This window comes from Phalacrocorax carbo, chromosome 14, assembly GCF_963921805.1.
Source record: "Phalacrocorax carbo chromosome 14, bPhaCar2.1, whole genome shotgun sequence".
NCBI lineage: Eukaryota > Metazoa > Chordata > Aves > Suliformes > Phalacrocoracidae > Phalacrocorax > Phalacrocorax carbo.
Window position 1 is genome coordinate 1,269,648 of NC_087526.1, and position 27,598 is coordinate 1,297,245.

At 42.7% G+C, this 27,598-nt stretch overlaps 2 protein-coding genes and 1 long non-coding RNA gene across 7 annotated transcripts; 2 read left to right on the top strand and 1 right to left on the bottom strand.

The window, feature by feature from the left end:
- The first annotated feature begins 167 nt into the window (after positions 1 to 167).
- Positions 168 to 12,622, top strand: LOC135315686 (uncharacterized). Of its 2 annotated transcripts, none has more exons than XR_010375161.1 (3): positions 168 to 2,724; positions 4,267 to 4,386; positions 12,536 to 12,622. It is a non-coding gene; the product is annotated as an uncharacterized LOC135315686 (long non-coding RNA). The 2 variants fall into 2 exon arrangements; XR_010375162.1 differs by having other exon boundaries at positions 168 to 2,005.
- On the bottom strand, positions 11,018 to 23,126 carry DPM1 (dolichyl-phosphate mannosyltransferase subunit 1, catalytic). 4 transcript variants are annotated; one of them, XM_064465236.1, is made up of 10 exons: positions 22,972 to 23,124; positions 22,052 to 22,151; positions 19,900 to 19,933; positions 17,595 to 17,671; positions 17,458 to 17,483; positions 16,404 to 16,499; positions 14,905 to 14,973; positions 14,498 to 14,612; positions 12,505 to 12,701; positions 11,018 to 11,405 (listed from the first exon to the last, which is right to left on the bottom strand). In XM_064465236.1, the coding sequence occupies exons 1-10, from the start codon at positions 23,079 to 23,081 to the stop codon at positions 11,345 to 11,347; spliced, it is 885 nt and encodes a 294-aa protein (XP_064321306.1). In that variant the 5' UTR covers positions 23,082 to 23,124; the 3' UTR covers positions 11,018 to 11,344. The 4 variants fall into 4 exon arrangements, with proteins under 4 accessions (XP_064321306.1, XP_064321307.1, XP_064321309.1 ...); XM_064465237.1 differs by lacking the exon at positions 14,905 to 14,973 and having other exon boundaries at positions 22,972 to 23,126; XM_064465239.1 differs by lacking the exon at positions 12,505 to 12,701 and having other exon boundaries at positions 22,972 to 23,119.
- A 35-nt stretch (positions 23,127 to 23,161) lies between these two features.
- Positions 23,162 to 25,606, top strand: MOCS3 (molybdenum cofactor synthesis 3). The gene has a single exon (XM_009514781.2). It carries the CDS (start codon positions 23,218 to 23,220, stop codon positions 24,631 to 24,633), a length of 1,416 nt encoding a protein of 471 aa, XP_009513076.2. The 5' UTR covers positions 23,162 to 23,217; the 3' UTR covers positions 24,634 to 25,606.
- The last annotated feature ends 1,992 nt before the right edge of the window (positions 25,607 to 27,598 follow it).

Here is a 27,598-nt window from a genome sequence, read left to right on the forward strand (position 1 = left end):
GAGACGGACCGGGGAACGTGGGGAGGGGGAGGGGCGTGCCTGGCCTAGCGCTGCCGCGCCCTGCACCCGCGGGTTACCGCGGTCGCGCTTGACTCCGCGAAGGTGAGCGCCGGCGGCGGGCGCGGGCCCCGTGAGCTTCGTGCGTGCGCGCGGCCGGCCCCGCGCGCGGCCTTGCGGGGCGGTGGCGTCGGCATCGTGACGAGGCTCCACGCGCGATTCTTCTGTCGGGACCGAGGCAGACACGCCCGAGATCTCCTCAACGCGCACACGGGGCCCGATTCCACAGCACGGTAAAAAAAACCTCCACAAGTGAGAGGGAATGATGGCTTTGTTACTTCAGAAATACACAAGGCGCTTGAAGGATGAAGTAAAGCGTAATTCCTTCTGTCCTCGGCCCTCAAAACCTTTCTGGTTCGGAGCGACGCGTATTACAGTTAAGCCGGACAATGCTGGAAAGAAAAGGCCGTGTTTCCAAACTTGTGCATGAGGTGCAAAAGCATAGAAAATTTGTTACAAATTACTTAGGCTTCACAAAAGTCAAGGATCTCCTATGTTTTCAAGTGACTGATACCCTGAGAATGTGTACGCCGCCGTGCTGGTTGCAGTTCACGTGAACCGCTTTTATGAAGAGCGTGGCGTTGTAGCGTATCTGTTAGCTTGCTTTAATACTTCCCCGTTCGGCAGAACTTAGAAGCGCGCTCGTCGTCACTGCCTGCGCATCCCGCCTGTATTTCACCAGGTCCTGCCGCGGTATCTTCACGTTAGTGGCCGTAAGATTCAGGGAGTCCCGGAAAGCGTCTGCCTTGTACAACGGAACGGGAATACACAAAACCTACCTGCAGGAGCGAAGCCGCGCGTTGGCGTTACAAGGGCTTCTAGAACTCAGGTACTTAAAAGCTCTGCGATATGCGCATGCGAAATACCTCTCAGCGCAGGAAGGCAAAGGAAGCTGGTTTGTTTTTTCTAGAATAACTTCAGTTTGCCTTCCAAGGGTAGATATTTTTTTCTCTGACTGAGCATTTAGGGAAGTATGTTGGAAAACATTTCTGAAACATCGTTCAGTCAGTACTGTCCTCAGAAGCTATCAACTGACTTCACGGCCGCCTAAGCCAGGTCAGTCGCTAGCGACTTAAAGCACACAACCCCAAACGAACTTTAGGACTGTCCTATTTCAAGACTTCTTTTATTTGTGCTTTATCACTGACCACTTTTCGGCCATCTCTTACTAGTGGTGCATTATAACACACTTTTACTTTCTTAACCTGTCTCCTACTGGTCAGACTTCTGTTTTCTTCTTAAATTCAATTTAAATTTTAGAAGAAAGGGAGGAGTGTTTGCATTAATACAGTATTGTCACACAAACTTTCCTTCTTTCTGAAAGAAGAAAAAAACCCAGGACGATCAACAATTCTAAAAGGCTTGAAGTGACGAATAACTACTGCAGTTGCCTCACCTGCTGAGAGCTGTACGTCCGTATGACGCTCTTGGTTGTGTAGAAGGGTACTTATCTGAGAAAATCAATTGCAGTAACAGAGAAGTGGAGGTTAGCAAGCACCGACTTACACTTGAGGCTGCAAGACAAATTCTTGGGTTGTCCGGTTATGCCCAGAAGATGGGCAAGGTCGGAGAGGATTGTCCCATTTGACTGGCTGTTCCTGTCACCACCAGGCTGCAGGGCTCCAGCAGTGATTTATTACATGTAGGAAAGAAAGTTCAAAGAAAATACAACGGCAAGTGAAAAATGTAAAAATACAGCTTGTAATCTAAGGGCTGAATCTGAGGAAACGTAGTGAGAAGTGTCCAAAGGTTATAGGAGCTGAGTTTAACGGAACGTGATAATGCAATTGGAAATAGAAATTATATTTGATAGATACTTAAGGGAATGAACACAACGTGAAGACACGTGCAAAGGATACAGTAGCACAAGCAGAAGTAGTTGGAATCCAGGCAGGAGACCTGAAGAGGCTTTTGGACATCCCTCCATGTCCTGACCCTGGCTGCGAGTGTAAGTGTCAGAGTAATTTTGTTTCTTGCTGTAGTTACTTGGTGCTTACCAGAAGAAGCCTCCAGGCTAGGCTGGTGGCCAGAGCAGCTGAAGATGCAGACTTTAACCAATTCCTCAATATCAATGATATCAAAGAATTTCCAGCTGGAAACAGCATTTCCAGCCATGGTGGTGGTACCTGGTCCAGAATCAGGGCCAAAACAATTTGTGAAGAGTTCAGAAACTGGAGTTTGGTGTGGGAGGGAATTCAGTTAGATATGGGTAGGAAGAAGAGCAGAAATACTCGCTCAGTGCCCAAGATGGGTGATGCAGGCAAACATTTTTTAAGGCAAGGGAGCAAACATCAGGTGGGAAGGATAATGTACCAGCAGAAGCTGGAACAAATGTGAGCCGTTGCCTGCCTTGGGGTAAAGTCTGCAATGACAGGGCTGAAAAAACTGGGGGGAAGGATGGGACGGTGTGTGTAGAAAGCAGTCCTCAAATGATGGACAAGATCTCGTTCTCGTTTAGTTCAGTGAGAGTTTTCATGGTGGTTTGCACAGTACAAGAGCTGTTAACAGCGAGTGAGAAAGGAAAGATGAGAATAATACAAAGTTTTTATGAAAAGATTGATTTTAAAGGTAAAAACTCAAGCAGCAGGCAAGAAGGAGAAAAGGAGTCCTGAGCCCATTTTCTTCCTGCCCGTACAGAGTGAGGGAGGTGAACAAAATGATACAGAAGTAGGTAATACTCTTAATATAGTTTTTATATTACAGAAGTGGGTGGTGTTTCTCACAGTAGACTATGGCCACTAGAAAAATCAGTACGATCATAGCATTGTAAGAGACTGAATATTTGCTGTGGTTCAACCCCAGCTGGCAACTCACCCCCACCCAGCTGCCTGCTCACTCCCCCATGGTGGGATGGGGGAGAGAATCGGAAGGGTAAACGTGAGAAAACTCATGGGTTGAGATAAGAACAGTTCAATAATTGAAATAAAGTAAAATAGTACTACTAGTAGTAATAGTAATAATACTACTAATAATGATAATATACAAAGCAAGTGATGCACAATGCGATTGCTCACCACCCACCGACTGGTGCCCAGCCTGTCCCCGAGCAGCGATTGCTGCCCCCCCGGCCAGCTCCCCCAGTTTATATGCTGGGCATGATGGCATATGGCATATGGTGTGGGACATCCCTTGGCCAGTTGGGGTCAGCTGTCCCGGCCGTGCCTCCTCCTGGCTTCTTGTGCACCCGGCAGAGCACTGGAAGCTGGAAAAGTCCTTGACTGGTGTAAGCACTGCTCAGCAACAACTAAAACATCAGTGCGTTATTAACGTTATTCTCATCCTAAATCCAAACCACAGCACTGCACCAGCTACGAGGAGGAAAATTAACTTTATCCCAGCTGAAACCAGGACAACATGTAACAGCAAAGGGGAGACAATTTGCACTCCCAAGTTGAACAGGTGTAATTGAACATGTGGTGTTCTCCTGATTCAGGTCAAAATTGTGCCCACACCCATAACTACTAATTTAGCAGCAGTATTATGTTTGGTTTTTATTCAAATGCAGAATAATTAAGACAACTATCCACAGCTGTAAGCACCTAATGTAATTAATTATATAACAAGTACAAGTAAGTTAATCCCCAGGGGCATTAAGATCACTGGTGTCACAATGATCTTTAAGACCCGTTAAGCCATCTAGCTCCTACACTGCTTACCACTTCATCACTGTCAGCACCCTCTAACCTTCTTCCATGAAGACGACTTCGGGAAAAGTCACCAGGAAGGAACCAAATTTAGTCTGTGTCAAGGTGAAAGCAGGGAAGAACAATCCCTTGGCACGGAGTACTCTCCTTCTTCCCTCCTTGTTTTTTAAGAAGATGCTCATGCTCGTATTGAGCAGGTCTGTGATTAGAGCTACTTAGGATAGGTTTGCCAAGATGGTTGGGATGACTCGAAAGGAAAGTTGATCCCTTAGTCAGACCAGTAACAAGTTTATCAGTCATATGCAACACAAATTTCACTTGGGAGCTGGTCTGTCAAGTATCATGTCCCTTGGAGGTGATGCTGCACTGCCATGACAAACTGCATTCTTCCTGTGGATATAAGGTGTTGTCAATGCTTTCAGAAACAGGATTTACTTAATGACATATGTTGATTAAAATCGAAAAATCACCTAACTTCAGTATTCCAGTAATTTATCACTGACAAGCAGCTTGTCTTCTTAACTTCCCCTGCATTGTCCAATAAGTAATAGAACTATTTTGACAGGATCTGCCCATCAAAAGTACACCCATGTGCCTTCTTTGCAAGAGCAAGCAGAACGGAAAACTGGACTAGGAACGAGAGCCCTCCAGACACATTCAGTCATGACCTGAAATTCACCATGTAGTAAGTAAATGTAGTTATTTTCTTCCTGGGTATCCCCCGAGTAATTGCACAGAAGCAGTGGGACAGAAGACCCCAAAGTGTTCTTAAGCCATGACTGTATATCAGTCGAGTCCTTTCCTGTTCTAGAACGAAAGTAGAAGTATCATCTAGTGTTTGGATTTTCCCCTTCCTGAGAGCACAGCATTTTAGGAGCTAGAACCATCCTCAGCTTCCCAGGAAACATGAAGTTCTCCACTGTGGTTTTGTCTGGGTTCACCTCCCAGGGGTGTGACATGTTTGCAGAAACAGGAAAGAAGCCTGTGAGCCAAACAAAAGGTTGGGCTTTGGTTTTTTATTGTGATGCACCATAGTACTGATTTCTGTTGAACAGTCTGTGCAACTAACCTTGCAGGGATAACCTTCTGTTTTGTTATCGTTGCCCACTGCTGCTTTGTTGAAATCACTCTCTCAAGGGCTGAGCTTTCAGATCTAGTTTTGGATTAAAAGTTGCAATTCAGTTTCCTTCGGTCTGGTGCCAATATATTTCCCCCTGAACAGTAGCAACCACAATCTTTAAGAAGTTATACGTGGCCACCATGTCTGAAGACAGAAGGTAAAATGAGGCAGGAACTGAGGAGGAAATGGTGCTTAAAAAGTTTCTGTGCTTTACAGAAGTTCTGTGATTACCTTCTTTCTTCATGTCTTGTACAGCATGGCACCTTGGAGGTAATGCGTCGTAAACCAATGACAAAGTTTGATAAGCAACCCTCTCGTCTGTGTTTATCCCATTCATACTGATCCTAACGATAGAATTTGCCTGCAGCTCTGGAATGCTTACTGTTGAAAAGCTGTTGCTGAAGTCATCAATGTATTGAACTCAGTAGGCAATCTGGCTTTTAATTAATTTGTGCCAAGATTTCAATGCGTGCTTATACTTGGAATCTTGATAGACCCTTAAATAAATATTGATTAGTCATCATTATTTTTTCCTGTTGATATGCAGAAGGCTGTGCAGCCTTGCAGTTGGCTTTCTACACAGTCCACTGGAAAATATGTTTTATTATAGTGCTTATGTTGGCAAGTAGGTGCATCTTTATTGCAGGCTCAGATTAAAGCCTCAGATTTGAAAAAAAAGAAACACAAGCCAAAACTGAAGCCAACTCCCTCCAACCTCAGATCAGACAAATCCTCTCCACAAGACCCCAAACAGATAAGCTAGGGATCTGATTTTGATACCGGTTTCACGTTCAGTTGGATACACTAACCAGGCCTTGGTTGTCTGAGGTGGTTATCCCAGCTTCAGAATCACAATGATCTAGGTCAGAGGGATTAAACTGCTTCGCCTTGTGAATTACATACCTAAACCTTCATAGGACTAAGAGTGACAAAATCCATACCTCAGGGTATGAACCTGTATGGCATAGCCCTGAGGCAGGGCTGCTGAGGGTGTTAGGGGCGTGAGGAGACCACAGCTGCTCGCAGTCCAGCCACCATGTAGCATAGTTGATCAGGCGCTAAGTCCTTGGACAAGAGGTGGTATCAATTTTAGTAGCCCCTCGTTATGTGTTTCATCTCACAGCAGGGGCTTCAGATTGTCTGACAAAAACTGCACCCTAATACAGGGCTGCTTAAGTCACTTCACTCAGCAGAGCTCTGACAGGGGACGTGCACTCAGAAGCACTCTCAAACCGGAGTGCCAGCACCAAACTTAGGTCAAGGATAATCCTAATGGTATGCCATGCAAAACTCCACAGCCCATTCTTAACTTCATGTCTGTTGGGACTGCATGCCTGAAGTTTAGCACATGCTTTGACTGTTCTAATGGATTTGAACGACTGAGCCTGCTGTGTAAGTTTTCGTACATCCCATTGAATCTCTAGCCCATGGTAACAGAACAAGAGCTCTTCCCAGAGCCTTGCCTGTCTGCCAGTGGAGGTAGTCAGTTTGCTGTTCAGGGGAGAGTGAATATTACTGGTGCGAAATGTGAGTTACCTTCTTCCCCCTCTTCAGTAAACATGCCCAACCAAATATATCCACGATATATACCGATTTAAGCCACGAAGGAGTTAAAACTCCTGTTCTTGCCAAATAATTGAGTGCTTGCAGACAGAGATTCCTAAGAAAGTATAATAGAGAAAGTACATTAGCCGAGTATTTGTGCCTTCATAGGAAATGAATATGGATGTAATTAAGAAAAGCTGATTTATGTGGAACTGTAAAACCAAGGACATAAAATGAAAAATTCTCTGTAAATGTCAAGTCAGTGTTTTGTGGTGGCCAAAACAAGGCACGTAGAGTATTGCAGTGGTATTAAGAAAGGAACTGAAAACTAAAATGTCACTACATAAATTCCTAGTACATGAATATTTAAGATATTTTACAGAGTTCTAGCCACCTGATCTCTAAAGATTAGAGTAGAACTGTTTTTCTACTGTAGTCTGCTACTAACATTTTGGGAAGAGCAATGTGTGGTGTGGCTTCTGTCTGAGGAAATTAAAAAGACAAGACTGACTACGATAAGGGGATGAGCAGGGTCTATAGAACAATAGGAAAAGGCAAATGGGAAACAAGAAATAGGAAACATAGACTACTAGAATCACAGAATGGTTTGGGCTGGAAGGGACCTTAAGGAAGATCTAGTTCCAACCCCCTGCCATGGGCAGGGACACCTTCCACTAGCCCAGGTTGCTCACAGCCCCATCCAGCCTGGCCACGAACACGTCCAGGGACGGGGCATCCACAGTGTCTCTGGGCAGCCTGTGCCAGCGCCCCACCACCTCACAGTGAAGAATTTCTCTAAACCTACCCTCTTTCAGTTTAAAGCCACCACCCCTTGTCCTGTCACCACATGCCCTTGTAAAAAGCCCCTCTCCAGCCTTCTTGCAGCCCCCTTCAGGTCCTGGAAGGCTGCTGTAAGGTCTCCCCGCAGCCTTCTCTTCTCCAGGCTGCACAACCTCAACTCTCTCAGCCCGTCCTCACGGGAGAGGGGCTCCAGCCCTCAGACCATATTCGTGGCCTCCTCTGGACCCGCTCCCACAGGTCCATGTCCTTCTTGTGCTGGGGGCCCCAGAGCTGGATGCGGCGCTGCAGGGGGGCCTCACCAGAAAGGAGCAGAGGGGCAGAATCCCCTCCCTCCGCCTGCTGCCCATGCTGCTGGGGATGCAGCCCAGGGGATGGTTGGCTTTCCGAGTTGCGAGCACACACTGCCAGCTTACATTAAGTTTTTTATCCACCAAGACCCCCAGGTCCTTCTCTGCAGGGCTGCTCTCAATCCACTGACTGAGAATATTTGATGAACTTACTAGGCGGTAAGCTTAAAATCAACAAAGTACTTCACAAAATACATGTATCAAAATTGTTGAACCTATTGCTATAGGATGCTGTAGAAGCCAAAACTTTAAATGGATCCAGAAAGCAATCAACTTCTTAGAAAACACAAGGAACCATTAAAAGGTCCAGACCTTCTTGACGTCTGGCTTGAAAAGGCCCGGTATTGCTGACCGCCGGTGTATTTGGGCAAAGATCATACTAGCTGTGTTTCTTCCTTGCTTTCAGTCTGCATCTGTTGTTGAGTGCTGTAGGAGATAGTATAGCCATTCCTTCCTAACCTCCTCCTTAGGTTATAAGCCATTCTTCCCCTACAATACATATTCTTTTAAAATTTTGGGGTTTATGTTAAGAACTTACAGAGGTGATCTTCAAATACAAAGAGGTTTGATTAAAAGAAGCTGAGAACAAATTCAGGTGACTCAGAGAGTTTCTACTGAGCAACCTGATCTACTGGAGGGTGTCCCCAGCCATGGCAGGGGGTTGGAACTAGATGAACTTTGGGGTCCCTTCCAACCCAAACCGTTCTGTGATTCTATGTTAAAATAAAAACCCGTTTAAGCAGCACTAACTGATGGCTATTTCTTCCCATTATTTGCTAAAAAGATAGTAGCTTTATTAAAGAAGGACCTCTGTTAGGGCTCTGAGCACTGGGTACTGTATTATGATACCTATTTTTCAAGAACTCTCAGAGCAGGGCATGCAAGAGAAAAGGCCAGCGATAGAATGCTGTCTTAGAGCTTGTTTTTGCAGCATTCTCCTACGTACAGAACACTGTTTGAGTACTGGTGAGGTTCTGCAGCGCCACATCTAAGTGCTCCAAGACGGGAAATACTTTAAAACCAGATGGTTTTAGTCACCTCAGTGGAGAAACTCATTGGAAAGAAAGTACCGCAGGCTGAGACGTGGGAAAGGATGAAGAGAAAGGGGATTTAGGCCAGTTCTGGGCAGATTCTGTTTTGGTTTGGTTTTATTTTTTCTTTTTTCCTAACTCATCATTAACAGCATACTATTTTGTGATTCTCCCCTCTACAAGTTCATCGAGGGTCAAATGCACAAACAACAGCTACCTCTTCTGAAGCTCAGGCTTTTAAAACTTACTCTAAGACAACTTTGAAAGTGTGTTCAACATTCACTGAGTTATCTGCAGCCCAGCCCCCCTCCCTTTTTTTTTTTTTAAAAAAAAAGAAATATACAGTCTTTTTGCTAGGGAAAAAAAAACCCAGATGGTTTTTGTGATATATATTATGAAATACGTGCGCGTGTGTGTATCCCACTAACTCAGGGAGAGCCTGGATGTTCTTAATTCTGTTTCTTTCCACCGGATCCATGTATTAGTTCCTTTCAATAGCGCTTCCTGCAGGTCGCTTGGTGCAGGCTATTCAAATCAGTTCCACTCTTGTGACCTTTTCTTGTTTCAGGTAGCATTGTAGAGTGTCTGCTTGTGTCCTGATGCCATGAAGCACTTGGTTTTGTTTCTTTACAGCAGTTCCTCCTTGATAACTTAAATACCATTACCTTTAAGCATAGTTAGAAATATTGCCTATTTATCTAAAACCTGAATATAGCCCAGTCCCATTTCAAAGTTTCCACATACCACAGCACGCAAAGTACACCATGTAGTATGATCTTAGATTACATGTAGAAGCACCTTCCTCCAAACACCATCTCATTCAGACAAATAAAAGTAATTAACCAGGTAATTTTCGTAATTAAAAAGTAGGCATGCACATTCTGAGAGCTAAACCCTAATTCACAGCAATTAGATAATGAATAATATCATGGACTTTAGTTATATATCCCTACATAAAAGTCTGAGAAAAATATGACCTTGTTGAGGCTCAATTGGCATTCTTGGAAATGGTTTTCATTAGGATGTAAATTTGAATAAACATCTAAAAACTCACTGTTTGGTCATTAAAAACTTTGTACCTATTTTCAACTTAAAATGTTGATTTTGGCCGTGAGACCTCCAAATGAAACCTAACTAGATGATAGCTATTCACTGGATATTTCAGTGGCCCTTTAGACCCAGAGATTTACTTCTGTATATATTATTAGATCTGATTAGCCTGCACCAAATGAAATTATATATAATTTGCTGGAAAAGTACAGGCAAATGTCACAAAATGTATAGTTAAGTCACTGTAATCCAGTTACAGGTAGATTCCAAACCTACAGCTGCATTTTTTAATCATTTTAAAGCAAATTAAATATGAAACATTTGCTCTGAATACTCAGAAAAGGAGAAAAATATCAGAATCTGTACAACATCACTAAAGAACAAAGGAGTATCTCTAAAGCAGTCCACTAGAAAAGAAACTTTTGTTTTAAAGTTCTATTTAATTAATTTTTGTCACTATCACAACTATTTGAAATATTTTATCTACAGACTTCCTAAAATTTTTTCTAATATTAGCAACTGTATCTAGTGTACTAGAGGAATGCAGGCAAATAGAAGCCAAATAGGTGTAATTTTTAAGGCATTTGTTGCTTCTCCTCTCCTACCATTAATTTTCTGGTACAGGTATCCACAGTACTACTACCCCCAACACCTCCCCCCCCCAAAAAAAAAGAGAAAAAAATGACATATTTTTCATATCTATGCAAAGCTCTTATCAGAATAACTTCATCCTCCCACTTACTTCTCCCCCCCTGCCCCAAGTGCATATTAGATTGCAAGGGCTGCATGATTTCTGAGTTCTCGCTGTATCAAACAGTGGAACAAACCCCAGATTTACTCTGGCTGTGTTTTGTTCATCGGGATCTGGAACAAATACAGATTTTTACATTGCAAACGGTTATTTGACATAAGAAAAAATTTCTCAAATGTCTTCAGTGAGGTGACTTGGGTCTTCTGTCACCCTAAAGCTGGGTGAGATGTTGTACTCCTGTTTTATCGATTCTAAAAATGTTTAGTTTCTGAAGAAAATAGGAAAAGGGAATCATCTACTTCTGGACAAACACACAGAATACAAACTTATTCCATACATACAATTTTCTTTCTTACCCAAAGAATATTCCTTCCTTCCAGTCTAGGAACTATTTTACAAAGAACACATCACTGTACTCATCTGTATTTCCTCTTAAACTACAGAAGCTATTACCGCTCTGCAGAAACCATTCTATGTATCTGCTTTAAGATACATCTATACATGTGCTGAGGAAAGAAAGGGAACCAATCAGTATATGTTTAAAATACTATCTGCAAACCACAGAACAAAGATAAGATAAATTCTGTCATTTTTTTATGTCCTTGCTTGTCTTTATTTCAAAATAATCTTTAGCTTCTGCTGAACAACGATTCATTTTTAAATGCAAAAGATCATTTGGCTTTGTGTTCTTTATTAAGACTTCATTATTTTTACAAAAATAGAATAGAGCATTAGTCTTTATTAGTTTTTAGTTTAACATACAGTTCATTTATTCTGAAAGGAGCATTTGGGGATACAATATATTTAGTTTACTATCGGTGGTTCATTTAACTGTTAGTTTATAGCAGATCTTCTGGTCACCACGCAAATTATCAGGCTTCTGCTATTATATATTAAAATCTACACAAGATATCAGAAAGTGGTTTTCTAAAAAGTTAATTTAGGAATAAACTATCATGTTGTAGCAAACAAGGTCAAGAGTCCCTTTAAGAAGGAGACTATTTCATTGCCTCCCAGTTTAGATTCTCCATAGACACGGTCCACAAATGAAATAGGAACCTGTTGAAACAAGCAAAACTATTTTTAAGGTTCAAAACCTAAATAACCAGATATTCTGTAAACAAAAGAATGGCCTTTGAACTACAGCATGTTTAGACAAGGGAGGAAGGCAAGCACCAGATTGGCTTCCTTTGTGTCAGCTCTCTTACCACTGGCTTTAATGATGCCCCATAGCTGGGGAGCATGAAATTATTTGGTTTATCACCTTTAAAGGTGATCCAAAGACATTACTCAGTGGCTGGAGGATACAGCAGTCAGAACAAACTTAAAAGCTTAAGTGCACTAAAAGCCCGGGGCATTAAAATGAACCTCCACCACCTTCCTTGTTAGCTAAACTCAGTACCTTGGAGTCAGTGGTTCGGGAAGGCAAAAATATCCCACCACCGTGAAACAGCATTCTGCACAACCTCACCACTAGCTGGAAGATGACAGCTGAATATGGCAGTTAGGGCACATTTTAAAAGTAATACCAGTCTTTGACCGTTTTATAGATTATTTACAGGATCGAAGGGCATTTAACACACTAATTTTGGTTTCCTTACTTAAGCGATCGTACTGTCCAGATCAACTCACTACTTGTAAAATGGTAGGAACATACTGCTTGTCAGTAATTTGACCACGTACAAATGACATATGACAGGACATTAGAAGAGTCAAGAATTTCCATATATGTTTGTGTGCAAAATTGAAATACTTCAGGGGCTAAACTAAAGAATTGCATTTGCAAAATTCATTAAAGAATTGGCTTAGTGTTCTGCTGGCAGTTTCAACCAGAAATCATCTGGCAAGAAGAACACAAAAATCACCACACCCTTGCATCTGTGCCAGGACTGAGGATTTCTCACAACTCTAGCAGATCAGTCCACGGAAGGAGAGAACCCAGGGCAAGAAGGCAGTAAGGAAGAGACCTATAAAGGCATGCAGGCAGGCTTAGCAATGACTTTGGCTTTCTTAGGCGGGTGCCTCTGATGATCCCAGTAAGCGTCCTGGCAACTACAGACAGCTGATCTATGGGACATGGACCGAAATCATTCAGTCATTGCAGGATGTCAGAAGTGACATTTCCCAACAAGTGATGAAAGAATGGTTAGTATCTCACCTAATAAAAGGCATCCGGTCTTTCCTTTCAGCATAACAATTAACCACCTGTGCTGTTGCTAGACTCTGCCTTTCTTGCATAAGAAGTTCTACCATTATTCTTAAAGGAAGGATTTCCAAACGGGTGTACTCTACGTACCGCAGTACATCTCGCATATGGTGAAGAAGTTCAGCAAAGTGAAGCAGGTGCCTACAAGACTATTCAGGTATAGCTTGTGTCAGTTCATCTCATCATCTAGTTGATCCTTTTGGACTGGCAGATCTCAACCTTCATTTTCAACTTTGCTTAAGAAATATTTTACCCTCACAACTGTCTACATTTTACAACTGCATAAAAACTCCTATTCTGCCTGTAGAGCTGGAACACCCACAAACCAGGACTTTGACATGCAAGTGTCACCTCTTCTGGAATGTCAGTCTTACCATTTAGATAATTATAGAATATATAAGGATCTTAAGTATTGATCAGGAAATACTGTATCAATATACTTGAAACATAACGGAAGATTATCCTGTCCCAGGAAGTCACATTGTAGAGGTGATACACGGAACAGTAAAAATACAACAGTCTTATTTATAGGCCTGTGCCAGCAATCTGAACACTGCCAAGTTTGTTATCAATATCACAACAGAAATCTTAAAGACGAGGCCGAAGCAGAATAATGAAGCAACTTTTCAGATGTTGGAGAACTCCTCCCACATGTGAGAAACCAAAGGAGGAGGGAAGACGATGCGTACCTGGGAACGGAACAGATGGATTGCAGAGGACGGTCTAACTGGCCCATCACAAAACAGAGCCCGTGGCTCAGCACTGACTGGGAGACACTAGTGAAGACTGTCTGCCAGGCTTTGAACTGGAATATCTTGTCTTTGATGCTATACAACCAGGAGAGGCATGGAAATAAATGAGTGGTGGGATCAAATAATAGACAGAAAACAGGTCTTTGCAGCAGTAGCCTGAAGAGGAATAAGGAACCCGAGATTGCATTTTTTAATGCCAGAGAAGTGTATTTTACTGTTTTAAAAATGTATAGTATATAAAACCTCTTCTCACCCTAGATTTCAGTATCTCGATGTATAGACAGATGAGGATTTAATTCAGCAGTATCAGAAAGCAGTATGTGAATGCGGCTGGATGTGAAGACCAAAGAAATTAGGGTCAAGCTCCAGCTATGGACAGGATAGTGATGTTGCTCCATAAGCAAGACAGGTGGAAGAAAAGAGCTTGCTTTACTGTGTGAAAACACTACCCGATGTTGACAGAGAAATTCAATACCTAAGGTTTAGAGAGAGGACTACCAGCAACCGAATTCTCTGACAATTCACAGTTGTGAAAATGATGAAGAACTGGTTCTGAGATCTGGCTGCAGAGAGAACTCCAGTGAATCATCTTTAAAGGCACCAGCAAGAGCAATTCAATAAAACTTAAAAGGCAGCAATCGGACTGCTGGAAATACAGGATCTCACAATTGTTTGGAGTTCTTTTTGAATGATTGCAGACAGCACATTCAAAGAGTTTAGAAGTGGAAAGTTGTGATAGCTGGAAAGTTGGAAAATAACAAGGCAATAAATGCCAGAGAACAGAATAAATGTGAAATAGAATCAGGCTGCTGGAGAAAACAAAACCATTTGAAAAAACCTAACTAGAGATGTCTGTACAATATGAAGAAGGAAGGAAAAGGCTCAGAGCAACTTCATGGTATATTTTGACTTCTTTCCCTCCTTTGAAGAATTTTGTAAAATTGTGTGCAGCTAAAGAAATGGCAACAGGAAGAGGGAAGGATCCAAGAAGTGTATCAGCCGTGGGAATAAGTAACTGGAATTTCAGATCGGGTATTCACCTGGAAAGGTTGGATAAATAGAGTTCTACATATGTAATTTCTTTATATTGATTTAAAAATCTTCTTCTTGGAAATGCGCAAAATGCCCTATGCTCCCAGTAATCTGTATTGACATTTAAATGAAAGCACAATATACTTATACTTTTACTATACCTCTCCAACAGTATATCCTAACTGTCTTGCCCGGACAATCATCTCCATCTGGAAGACGTATCCTTTAGAAACACATTTTTCCATTAGCTTCTGTAAGACTTCTTTTCTGTATAACCTGTAAACGATTACAAAGAAAATGAAACCTGAAGCACAATGGCCAAACTTTAGAAATCAAGATAGTGCGCACGAATCTTAACTGTAATCACTCACTCGTATCATTACTATTTTAAAGAATCTTTAACAAAGTCACTGGAGCAACAGTTCTTGCAGTCTAGTCTATTTTTTACACCCTTTCAAATGGATTTCATAGCCCTCAGTAAAGAAGGTGTGTTCTTACTCCAGTTCCTTGTTCAGCAGCAGTTTCCTAATTTCAAATAAACTTCATGAATTGGAAACAAGACCCATACCTGAAACTCCCTGTTAAGTCTGATGCACCTGGTCTCAGTAAAACCTGAGTTATAAAATTGGCACCACGACTGTGAAAAAAAACATGAACGTCAAAATTGCTCAGTACACAATTCCAGAATTTCTACAAAGTAAATATCATCCTACTACCAAAAAAACCCAACCCCAAACCTTTTATTGCTTAATAGGAAACAACTATATTTCTCATGTTTCATAGAAACAAACAGAAATCATAGAATATTGAAATCAAACCCCAACGTTTTGTTTTTCAAATGTAGATGAGTAGATTATTGAACTTCTCTGTGAAGGAGACAACCGTGAATTTTAGAAATTAGGTTTACAGTCTTGTTCTTTATGGTAGGGCTGCCTGTACTACTACACACTAATACAATACAAAAGAAATAAATGTGACAACAGTCAAAACATTTTTCTTCTGACTAATGTTCACTGTAAACGGAGAATAAAAATGCTTCCTGGATAAATGTGAGACTCGCATTTAGAAAATCAAGGTTCAGTTTTGGGTCACACCGCTTTCGTAGTGTGATAAGAATAAGCTCCACTGATGAAAAACGTGAGATCAAAAAGCCAGTCGTGACTATCTTGCTGAGGGCTATATTACACACTGGTAAGATGTGCAAGTCCTTCACCTTGTCCAGTATTTAATAAAAGGATTCCTCTGTAATGTCCATGTAGCTCTCTTCCTTTTTTGGGGTGGATATTTTATTTAGATTCACAAAAAGATGAGCACTTATTCCAGCCATTAAAACACCCAGAGAAATCCAAGTACCATCTCCAGATCAAACTGGTAACACAACTTCTGCTCCTAATTCTTTACAGTAACTTATAAATCAGCTGTAACTTATGCCTGTTCTCTTACATCGGGGTAAGAAAGACTATGCAGAAACTTGTCGATGACCTCCTCAAAGCGTGTAAGTCCCTGCAAACCTGAGATGCCAGCCTCCATATGCTTATACGACCTCGACAGAGTTTTCCTCTTTGCTTTTGGGTGAAACCTCTCCCTAGTGTGCACTTTAACTGTCTTCCAGTACGATCTCAGTAATCATCGATTGACGTTGATCGTGCCAGACAATTCTTAGCGTATCTCAACAGAGGGATTTAGCAAGTGATCTACTGTTCAGGGAAAGGACCACTGCAGCTATTAAAGCTAACTAAATGTGTCTTTTAAACTTGACTAAAGCGTCATAGTCTCAGCTCATTCTGTGGACGATGAAGGTGAAAGACTGTCCCAACCAGATGCCATGCAGATTTGTCCATGCTTCCAACCCGTTTCTCAAACCTAGTCGTATCATTACATTTTTTCTTGGTGGGTTTTAACCAAAGAATTTGCAAATCATGCATGCTGCGATTAGTTTGGATAACTTTGCAGTACCCCATACTACTGACTGAGGAGTCAGTTCCGCTCACGCAGATTGAGTTGAATACTTTGAATTATTATTTCTAAATAACAGATTTATGTATAAATATCTAGAAAAATACTAACCTGATTAATTTCCTTTTCAAATCCCAGCCATATACTCCTCCATTTCCTTTATATCTTGTTCCAGATACAATATCAAAATTGCCTTCTTTCTGCTTTCTATAAGCAATTGTTTTTATCAGAAAAACAGGAGGAATATTTGTATCAGGGTAGTACAAATTTCAAACTGCAAACAGTCACTCTTTTAGTACAAAATCTGTACTTTACAAACCTTTGAACAAACAAGTACAGAAGAGAGGAAAGCAACAGCACGATGGTTATAAGCATTATGCATTTGAAAACCTGTTAATTGTTGTTACGAAGAGCAATTTCAGGGAGTCTTATGATTATCTTTTACCAACTATGTCATAGAATTTCATAGCCTACTTCATAAATAATTTATAAACACCAACTTAGCCATTTTTAAAGCCACTCTAATATAAAAGATAACACAATGATTTAAAATATAGATTGAAATACTTAAATTACACAAATCCATACTAAGAAAAAAAAACAGGTCTGGAACTCTCCTCAGTCCAAACCCTGCTGCAGAACCTTATCTAAAGTTTTAGGCCTCCTGTACCACCAAGCAAGAAAGGTGAAAATCATGCCAGGTGCTGCCCTCAGCCTCCAGCGAGGGTCAGCCTGCTGCCCATTTCCCACCAACCGAGTTGTTTCAGGGAGAGGAGGGTAAGAGGTAGGCAAGAGGGAGAGAAGTACTTCACCAGTAACTGAGGACACGGTCCTCTGCTCAATATCCCTACGTGACACATGAGGCAATCATTAGAATTAGCAGATGACATTTGTGTATGTGCTTTTCGAAGCTCACCAACCATTACCAGGAAGAGAACTACTTAGCACGCATAGTCTGTTACTTTAAACTTAGTAAGGAACTAATTATTTTTGGGGATTATTCTGGGACTAATCTAATGAGGTCTAATCAGTTTTATTTAAATTCTTGCCTTGACAATTTTCTGACTACAGCTAGACAGCTGATACACGAATATAAAGCTTCCAAATATTACTATGAAACAAGAAACGTCAGAAGTCCTCCTCTCATACTACAGTCAGCACCTACCTGATAAACTCTGGAATAAATTTTGGCTGAAATGGAAGGAAAACAGATCAGAAAAGAGGAAGGGGTGGGGATTTTAAAAAAAAAAGAAAATTTAATTATAACAGTTTAAAAAGACAGCACATAAAATAGAGACTTACATGGTGAGAGAGGTCAGCATCCATAATAACAATAAAATTCCCAGTGGCATGCTTCATTCCGTGAATATAAGCAGTGCCTGATGAAAACAGTACAGAAATAATTTCCCTCACTATTTTAACAGAGGCGATCTTCTAGCCACGGTCTTCACTTATTTTCTAAAATCTCTTAAGTTATACTAGGAAAGGACCAACAAAAAAGTCCTAAAATTTATTTTAAAATAAAATTATAAAATTAAACATTGAAATTACTTTTCCTTTTCCCTACAATTTCAGCACTAGACTTTATAAATACAAACCTTGGCAAACCCTACTGCTCTAGAAATGCAGAAACATGACTCAATAACTGGGTCACTATTCGAAATATCATTTTCAGAAGCACCACAGGCACTTACGAGCCAAAGAAAACTAGAAATAGGACACAGGCAACAAAATAATCACTGATAGTTTAAAACCCCCTCATTTCTAGACTCAGAATTTATTATTAGTGGTATATAGACTTTGTTCTCCTTGACACCATGAATTACATTCTATACCTAATCTGAAGATGCCTTTTTTCCTTTGGATTTTGTTTCATTTTATTCGTCCGGTATGACCGGTGTAGCTACCTTGGTAAGAGCTGGAACAAGTTTTGCTATTACACTTTTCCTCAATAATGCAAATTTCCGATCCGATTCATACGGTTCTAAGGCAGCACTGCTTCCGAGGACAGCACAGCAGAGATTAAAGACTGGCATATACTCTTCAGTGATCCAAATTACTCATGAGTCTTTCTGTTAACTTCATAAGGAACAGACAGAACTGAAAACAAAACACTCTCAACCAATGTCCTTAGCAGGCAACCTCACAGGAAACTGAACTCCTGGTTAACGAACAACCGTCTTTCCTTTCTTTTCCATGTTGTTTGCAAAGTTACACAGCAGGAGCATCACAGATTTGTGTGCTGTGCGTGATTAGTAGATATGGTACATGAAAATTTAAATTCAGTCAGTTTTAATCCATAATACTGGCCAAATTAGGACAAAGGGTAAAAAGGCAGAGAGCAAAAATAAAGATACGTAAGCTTTTTGGAGTGTTAGATAAATGAGGGATGTGGAAAGAAGTAGAGAAAGGTTAACTTAAATAGACAATTCAGTATCAAAATTAGGATTTTGTTTTTGTTCAGTGGACTGGAGAAATTAGGTAGCTGCAGTACTCAGTGCACAAGACACCTCAAATGTTTCACCAGCACAGGGAGGTGGGGGATGCCAGGACATTTAGCAAGAAGGGCAGATAATGATTGGCAATAAATCAAATTAGGTACTGCATTTTATAATTTTCTCCATTCCCGTTATAAGAGAGGAGGGATAAGGATACAACATGAATCTTAACAGAGGGAAATAGCTCTGCTTTAGTTGAGGAACTATTTTAGTAGTTTCCATACTGCAAGTTTTAATGTAATTTACAACTTCTGAGGATATCGGCTTTTTTGTAAAGCAAATAATGACAAACTTGGTTTACATATTCTGTGAAATACAGCATCAGAGCTACAGAATTGCAGTCCTGCATTATTCCGTGCAGATTTTAACCATCAATCTCAGCAGTACAAGATTGGCTCCCAAATTAGGGAGATTTCTGCAACACGAGTAACTTTTGCAATGTACTTCAAAACCTTCAGTTCACATGTCAGTTAATAGGTGGAACAATACTACAGTAGTCTGAGTTCTGCACATCTCTCAGATATGTATTTTTTTATTTAATTATAATCATAATTCACACTGAAGAGGGTTAACTGTGAAGAGCTCTGTCCAAATACGTGTCAGAAAAACACCCCAGCCTTCTCGGGAGATTGCACGAACCACAGGCCAGTTTTTGAAGCCTCCTGCACATGGGTAGATTGCACAGAAGGTACCACTGTCCCCTCGGGGTCAGTAGGTTCCACACAAATAGAGCAGCTCCTCTTGTAAAAAGATTACTTTTTTTTTTTTCTCGGTTTAGACCCCTCGTTCTGTAATCAGCGACTGCAGTACAGGAGGGAGAGAAGCAGCATGATGCTCTCAGGAAAACACAGTTGTACAGAATTGCTGTGACCACAGTTTTCAGCTTTGAGGTTGCGGGAAACTTGTTACAAATAATACTCTGTGATTTTTACGTGCGTGGTTTTTAAGCTTGTTCACTTACAAAACACTTGATGAAAACATATTTCTGCTTTTGGGCTTTATGGTAATTTTTTTCCCTGGAACTTTATACACTAGAATCAAAGAATACAGCAGATTTTATATATATTTTTCTTTTCTTTTCGTACTAACCAGAGTTAATAAGGACTTACCGAGGCCCAACTTTCTTGCTCTGGGTCTTAGAAGCTGCAGGATATATTAAAATATACATATATTACTCAAAATACAGGTTTTAATTCATGTTAGTGACACCTTAAAAGCCACTATCTTCAAGGTATAAAAGTATTTTTAAATGTATTTTTCATTTTTAGAAATCTAGATAACATATAAAAATAAACTTATCTGTCAAAATACAGAAGAAACAAACCATTATATTAAACAGATATTTGATAGGTCATACTTAAAACCAAACCCGTCTGAAGACTGGCTTAGTAGTTCTGCAGTAAAAATACAAAAGTAAAAGCACCATCTTAGTAACTAAAGGATTTCTTCAGATTCCACTATCTGAAATACAGTTAGAAATCTGAACAACAGCCTCCATTACTTTTAAGGAATGACAAACACAAACAGCAAATATTTCAGCGAGTTTCCTAGAGTGATTTAGCATACTTTTAGTACTGAATATGAAATGTCAAGATTTTCACGTGCATATAGATAAAACCCATGAATAATGACCATGTAACAATATTATTTATCTTTCAGGATATGAGCGACCAAGCTTTAAGCCTGTGCCAAGTATCCTCAGCTCCTGCAGGGCCACGTGAAGCGCGGGGGGAGTAGGGTGCCACCACTAACAAAAGAGGAATCGAACTTGTAGATCATCAGGGCAGTAATTTATCTTTAAACTCTTCCTAAAGTGCCTTTGATATAAGTCAGCATTTGCAAAGGAGAGGGTAGATATTTAAGCAGGCATCGAAATGTACTTCAGGAACAAGTTTTAGATCTGACTTTTAAATCTTGGCTAATTTTTATGCATTATCTGAGCAGTCATAAGTAATGTGATTCAGAGCAGGTCATGGATATGAAAGAGTTAGTAATCACTGGTGCTTCTCCTCATTTGTTATTTTGGCTTCTGGGGTTTTTTTCTTTAAGAAATAGTTAAAATTGAACACTAATTTTTAAAAAAAAAAATCACTTTGATTCCTCACCTGCTTCCTTGAACATGTTTGCCCGTCCCTAAGTTAACTACACACCATGTTCAGTAAGCATGATGCAGTAAGTGAGAAGCCCTGCGGAGTTATTTCGATGACGACTCCTGAGCACAAATCAGAGTGATGATCTCGCTCAGGAAACAACAGAATTTCAGGCAAGGAAAAAAATAAAGTTATCAGGAAACAAAGAAAATTCACCTAATACAAAGCCCGAGCTGACCTGCTCTTCTGCAGTAACACCCGTGTGAGCTGTGGCAGAGCCGCCACACGCTCCCGCTCAGGTCTGCTTACTCAGCACCGCTACAGGGCTGGCCCACAGATTAAACCTCAAAATTAGGCTCTTGAGCAGTGCGGAAAGGTGGGCGAGCTATTTTAAACTTTTCTACTACTGGTATCAAAAAAGAAAAAAAACAAAGGAAAAAAAACCCTCTGAAACATCTGATATACATTGCTCTTAAAACAATCTCCATAAATGGCACTTAATTCACAAATACTTTTTAAAATCTTACATTTACACAGTAATAGATCAGGGAAGTGCCTGACACTGCTTACAGCACAAAACCAGCAAACTGAACAGTGGGTTTTTACACCGCTCTATGATAAAACTTCTATTGCCAAAAAAAAAGTGTCTTTAATGGCTCATAAAGACTGAATAAATGACAGTATTGTGTTACATATAATTGACGGTTATACAGTAATATATTAAATAAAAGCCCTGTTATTGAGGAATGCAACTAGATGGATTAAAAATAAATCACAAGACCAGACTAGCTTTCATCTTTGCAATTTCCCTATTCCTGCAGTCACTTAAAATGAAATTAAATCTTATCCAAACCTCATCTTTCCCTCAGGCGCGCACAAAGTGCACAAACAACCACTATCCATTACTCAATAGCGCACAGCAACGCACAAAATATTGAAAACATTGTGCAAACAGTAGCCCATGGTTCTGCATGTTAGTCCATAACGCTGCTATGCAGCTGACGGACTGCTGTCGTTTCACATTCGGCTGAAGCGGTGTGAAAAAACTTAAATTATTTGTGTAGAGGTGGAAGGAAAGTGCAGAGTCCAGGGACCCCGTTCCAGTTCTCTACGGACTTCAAGTACTTTCCAACAGAATTAAAATGAAAGAAATACAGAATATACAACTCACTATTTTATCTGATCCATATATCTTTTCCAGTTGTTTAGCAATTTCCTGTGTCCCATCCGGGCTTCCGTCATCTATGATGATAATTTCGAAATTGTGTCCGCTGAAACGAGAATTTAAAACAAACAATTGTAGGCCCCGGTTTCACGACCTCTGTCACTCCGGTAGGCAGGAGCCGAGCACCCAGGGGTTTCTGGCAGCCGAGACACCCCCGCCGTCACCCCCCGCCGGTACACCCTAAGCCGTCACAACCCCGCCGCCGGTACCGTGTCCCCCCCCACCCCCCGCCGTCACACCCCCACCAATACCTGCTCCCCCGCCGTCACACTCCCCCGCCGCCGGTACCGTGTCCCCCAAACCCCCCCCCGCCGTCACACCCCCACCAATACCCGCTCCCCCGCCGTCACACTCCCCCGCCGCCGGTACCGTGTCCCCCCCCACCCCCCGCCGTCACACCCCCACCAATACCCGCTCCCCCGCCGTCACACTCCCCCGCCGCCGGTACCGTGTCCCCCAAACCCCCCCCGCCGTCACACCCCCACCAATACCCGCTCCCCCGCCGTCACACTCCCCCGCCGCCGGTACCGTGTCCCCCAAACCCCCCCCCGCCGTCACACCCCCACCAATACCCGCTCCCCCGCCGCCGGTACCGTGTCCCCCAAACCCCCCCCCGCCGTCACACCCCCACCAATACCCGCTCCCCCGCCGCCGGTACCGTGTCCCCCAAACCCCCCCCCGCCGTCACACCCCCACCAATACCCGCTCCCCCGCCGCCGGTACCGTGTCCCCCAAACCCCCCCCGCCGTCACACCCCCACCAATACCCGCTCCCCCGCCGCCGGTACCGTGTCCCCCCCCACCCCCCGCCGTCACACCGCCACCAATACCCGCTCCCCCGCCGTCACACTCCCCCGCCGCCGGTACCTCTCGTGGAAGGTGTGCGCCAGCAGCCACACGACGAGGGGCAGATTCTCCCGCTCGTTGTAGGTAGGCAGCAGCACCGAGACCTTGTCCCCCCCGCCGGCGGCCGCCATCTCGGCGCGCTGACGCAGCCGGAACCGGCGGGGATGCGGCGCAGCCAATCAGAGCCCGCAGTGTCACCGGAACCGCCGGAGATGCAGCCGGAAGCGGAAGTGAGGCACTGTGTCCCTCGCCCGCGCTACCGGGGCAATGGCGGGCGGTGCCGAGGCGGCGCGGCTGAGGGCTGAGATCGGCCGGCAAGAGCAGGAGCTGCGCGGCCTACGCGAGCAGCTGGCCGCCTTGATGGCGGGGGAGGGCGCCTCGGCAGCCGAGGAGGGTCCCGCCGCCGTGGGGGAGGGCCCCGCCGCTCTCCCGGGCCCTCTGCCCGACCTGCCCGCCCAGGCCTCGCTGAGCGCCGCCGCCATCCTGAGGTACAGCCGGCAGCTGGTGTTGCCCGAGCTGGGCGTGCGGGGGCAGCTGCTCCTGGCCCGCTGCTCCGTGCTCGTGGTGGGCTGCGGCGGCCTGGGCTGCCCACTCGCTCAGTACCTGGCCGCGGCCGGCGTCGGCCGCCTGGGGCTGGTGGATCACGACGTGGTGGAGACGAGTAACCTGCACCGGCAGGTGCTGCACGGGGAGGCCGGCCGGGGGGTCCCCAAGGCCCTGTCGGCCGCGGCGGCGCTGCGGCGGCTGAACTCCACCGTGCAGTACGTGCCTTACTGCGGCGCCCTGAGCCCGGGCACGGCCCTGCAGCTGGTGCGGCAGTACGACATTGTCGCCGACTGCTCCGACAACGTCCCCACCAGGTACCTGGTGAATGACGCCTGCGTCCTGGCCGGGAAGCCCCTGGTGTCCGGCAGCGCCCTCCGTCTGGAGGGGCAGCTCGTGGTGTACAACTACCAAGGGGGGCCCTGCTACAGGTGCCTCTTCCCTGAGCCCCCGCCGCCAGAGACGGTGACGAACTGTGCAGATGGGGGAGTGCTGGGCGTCGTGCCGGGCATCATGGGGTGCATCCAGGCCTTGGAAGTGCTGAAGATCGCTTCGGGAATGGGTTCCTCCTTCAATCAATTCATGCTGATGTTTGATGCCCGTGAAGGGAGATTTCGCAACATCAAGTTAAGACCGAAGAAGCCAGACTGTGCTGTTTGCGGTGACAATCCGTCTGTCACCTGTCTTCAGGATTACGAGGCGTTTTGTGGCTCTTCCGCAACAGACAAGTGTAGGACTTTACATCTGCTGTCCAGCAAAGACAGGGTATCTGTAGAGGAATACAAAAAACTGTTGGATGATCAGGTTCCACATGTATTGTTAGATGTTCGTCCGCAGGTAGAAGTGGATATCTGCCGCCTGGTACATGCTGTCCACGCTCCCTTGAGTAAATTAGAAGAAAAAGACAAAGAATATCTGGAATATTTAGAAAAAAGAATTTGTGAAGAAAAGCAGAGAACTAATGGCCAGACATCTTTTCCTGTATATGTTGTTTGCAAATTAGGAAATGACTCCCAGAAGGCTGTAAGAATTCTGCAGGAGTTACCTGTCAAAGCGTTTGGTTCTCTGTTAGTTAAGGATATTAAAGGGGGGCTCATGGCTTGGGCCAGTAAAATTGACCCAACATTTCCTCAGTATTAAAAATTTAAACAGTGAAAAAAAAATACAAATGTACGTAGTACATTCCATAGGGTTTCATCTTCTCTGTGTAATGACTATATCATATGGATAAAACAGGAGATAGAAATGCCATGTTGCTTTTTTTAATAGTAGTTTCCATTTTTCAAAGAAATTATGTATTTTTGTAGATGTCTGATTATTTTTATAAAAATGTGAAACTAACTGTGGAAATTGAAAGAAGCTTGTTTCTTGGTTATTGTTTAATAGTGAAAACTTGGAATAACTACTGAATTGTGCATGTGGTAATTGAGAATGACTCCTAATTAGTAATTATAGCCTGGAGAATGACAAAGAACAGGAGTCAAGTGTTGAAAATTTTTACTCATTCTCCTAACTGCCTAAGAAAGTGAAACAGTGACCAAATAAAATAACTGTCTGTTAATCTTTACCTGGTCTGTTAAGCCTATCGTAGGGAATTGCCAAGACAATGCTGACAAGACTGTTCTGGTCAACATCTATTAGTTCTTTCTAGAAGCATTGTGTACTTATGAAAGAGAGCTGTTCACTGCAACTAACAGCACCTACAGCACAGGGGTTCTGTTAAGAACTTCTAGGGCCATCCGTCCTCATTTGTTACCTGGCAAAAAAGTGTGTTCTGCGATTTGCATAGAGAAACCAAGGTTAAGCGTTAATAAGATGTGAGTTTGAGCCCAGAAAGTTTGTAAAACATACAGAAAATGCTTTTGTGAGGGCTTGGAGGATTTCAGAGATTGAGAGATGGAGAGGAGGTGGGAGAGAAAAAAACAGATGTGTGGCCTCCCTTCTGCAAATACAAAGACATATTTTGTAAGTTTTGTCCCTGCTTGTTGCTGTAGTTGCATATCCCCAGCTGTACCGCATCATTTTGTTAAGTGGCGTGAAGAGCTATGCATATCTAAAAAGTTCTTGTAGATGAACTGAGTGGGAAGAAAAATAAATGGCTTGTCAACAGCGAGCTGCCCGAGTCCTCATCACTTAAGCATAGCAATTATCATCTTATATTAATTAAGGTATGGGTTTCCATTGCTTTCTGAGGAGAAAAAAACACGTCATGACTAATTTTCGCATTATACAAGGGCAAAAGAAAGAATAGCATCGTTATAATTAGTAGTTGAAAAGGCATGTTTTAGGAAAATAAATTTGAGAACATCCACACCGCCTACTTTATTATAACATGCCATGGGTTCTAGTAATGATAATCTTAGTCTCTTGTGAAGGAAATGGTTCAGTGAATTTATAAATACAGAGTTATATCTGGAATTTAGAGGCATTCAAAGCAAGGTGAACCTGTGGACTTGGGGAGAGGGGAAAGGCTTTGATTCTAAATCTGCTTGCTACTTCCAGGGGATAGAAGTAAGGTGTAAAGTCTTTTCCTGTGTTACAACACTGTAGCAGCAGATGTGTGCAAGCTCTGTGAAAGAAAAAGGTGGTGACCTTAAAGCCTGTGGTCTTTGCAGGAGGATTTTTTGGTAGCAAATTTACGATTGTGTTTCTTGTGGCACATTTTCAAGTAGGAAGCCAGACTGTGAGTCTTTGTGCTGCACAGAAAACAATGCCTCAGGGAACTGGAGAACTCTGTGGAAAAACAGTGGAATTGAAAATGAGGAATGAGAAGGGACCAAAACCATAGAATGATATCAGAACTGGCAAAAAAAGTAAACATACCAAGTCAGGCTGAGGACAGACAAACTTTCAAGAATCTTATCCATTAAAATGGCATTTTGGAAGGAGTGTGAGTGCCGGTCTGCAGGGACTAAGGCCCAAAGCTCCTTATAGGAGTACAGCATCTGAAATGCGTCTGTTATTTTTACATAAAGAGAGTTCTGTGCAAAACTAATTGGGATGTACAATATAAAGATGGTTATTCTGGAAAGGACTAGTGGCTCCGTTCTGATCTCAAGGGAGTATGCAAAATGTAGGTTTCTTTGGAAAAAAATAGTGTTCTCTCCCTTGACTTAGGATAGCAATTAAATTCTCAGCAAATATGAAAATAAAATGGGGGCTGTACTGCTTGTCAAATTTTCATTCTTTACATGCTTTTATTTTTTTGATTTCTTGTTTTCCCCTTGGCTTGCTGAAGTGATACACAAGTCTTCCTGTAAATGCAGTCCTCACGCGGTGCTGGCCTCTTTGGAGGCAGGCTGGAAACTCAAGGTCGTAGCATCATATCTAAGCCAAAACCATTCTTATTATTGGAACTTATCTTTTGTTTTGACTTGCTTTATTTCTTGAACTCTATAAAGCATGTAGTGGTTCCTCTGTTCACCGGGAAATATAATAGCAGAACTCTACTTAGAAATTCTAAGGGAAGCAATAAAACTGTACCATTTTGTAGCGCTGCCAAAGTACTGTCTAAATATTGGTACATGTTGACATTGTGAAGGGAGACGAGCTGCTTTATTCGAGGAGCTTATATTGTAGTTGGTCTAAGATGTGCTATCAAAGGATAAGGTCGGTCAGCAGAGTGTATTTCTCTCTTGGTCCCTCGCTCTTGATGTCATGAGGTTGCTTTTTGCTTGTTTGGTTACACTCTCCTTTAAATGGCTTACTAGAATTTGGCACAGGGACTAAACAGGAAACAGCCTCCTGTTAGAGGTTTACAGTAAGAGGAAAGCGGCTGCAGCATTTAGTCTGAATCGCTGCATTTTAATGCCTCCCACATGCGGGTCTCGGGGATAGGCTCCCTGTTCAGGCATAGAGTGAAATATCTAACCTTGTTTTGCCCTGGGACATGGTTATTATTTTAAAGCAAGGCAAATCAAGCTGATATAGCATTCATGCAAGTCTGAAAGGTGTTTGCATGCAAGGTACTAATGTGCCTCGAAAAGCTAAAATCCTCCTTATTTTGGTGGCAGGAGTCTCTGTTATCTTAAAGCTCCAATAACTTCAGCACTGACCTACTGTCAGAGTGTATGATTGCAAAACCCCCCCCCCCCAACAATTAACT

Coding starts and splice junctions, on each gene's coding strand:
- DPM1 (XM_064465236.1), bottom strand. CDS start 23,081: ATGGCGGCCGCCGGCGGGGGGGACAAGGTCTCGGTGCTGCTGCCTACC. Junction 17,484..17,594: donor ATGCTGACCTCTCTCACCAT/GTAAGTCTCTAT, acceptor CTTCCATTTCAG/CCAAAATTTATTCCAGAGTT. Junction 12,702..14,497: donor TAGGATATACTGTTGGAGAG/GTATAGTAAAAG, acceptor ATACCTGAATAG/TCTTGTAGGCACCTGCTTCA.
- MOCS3 (XM_009514781.2), top strand. CDS start 23,218: ATGGCGGGCGGTGCCGAGGCGGCGCGGCTGAGGGCTGAGATCGGCCGG.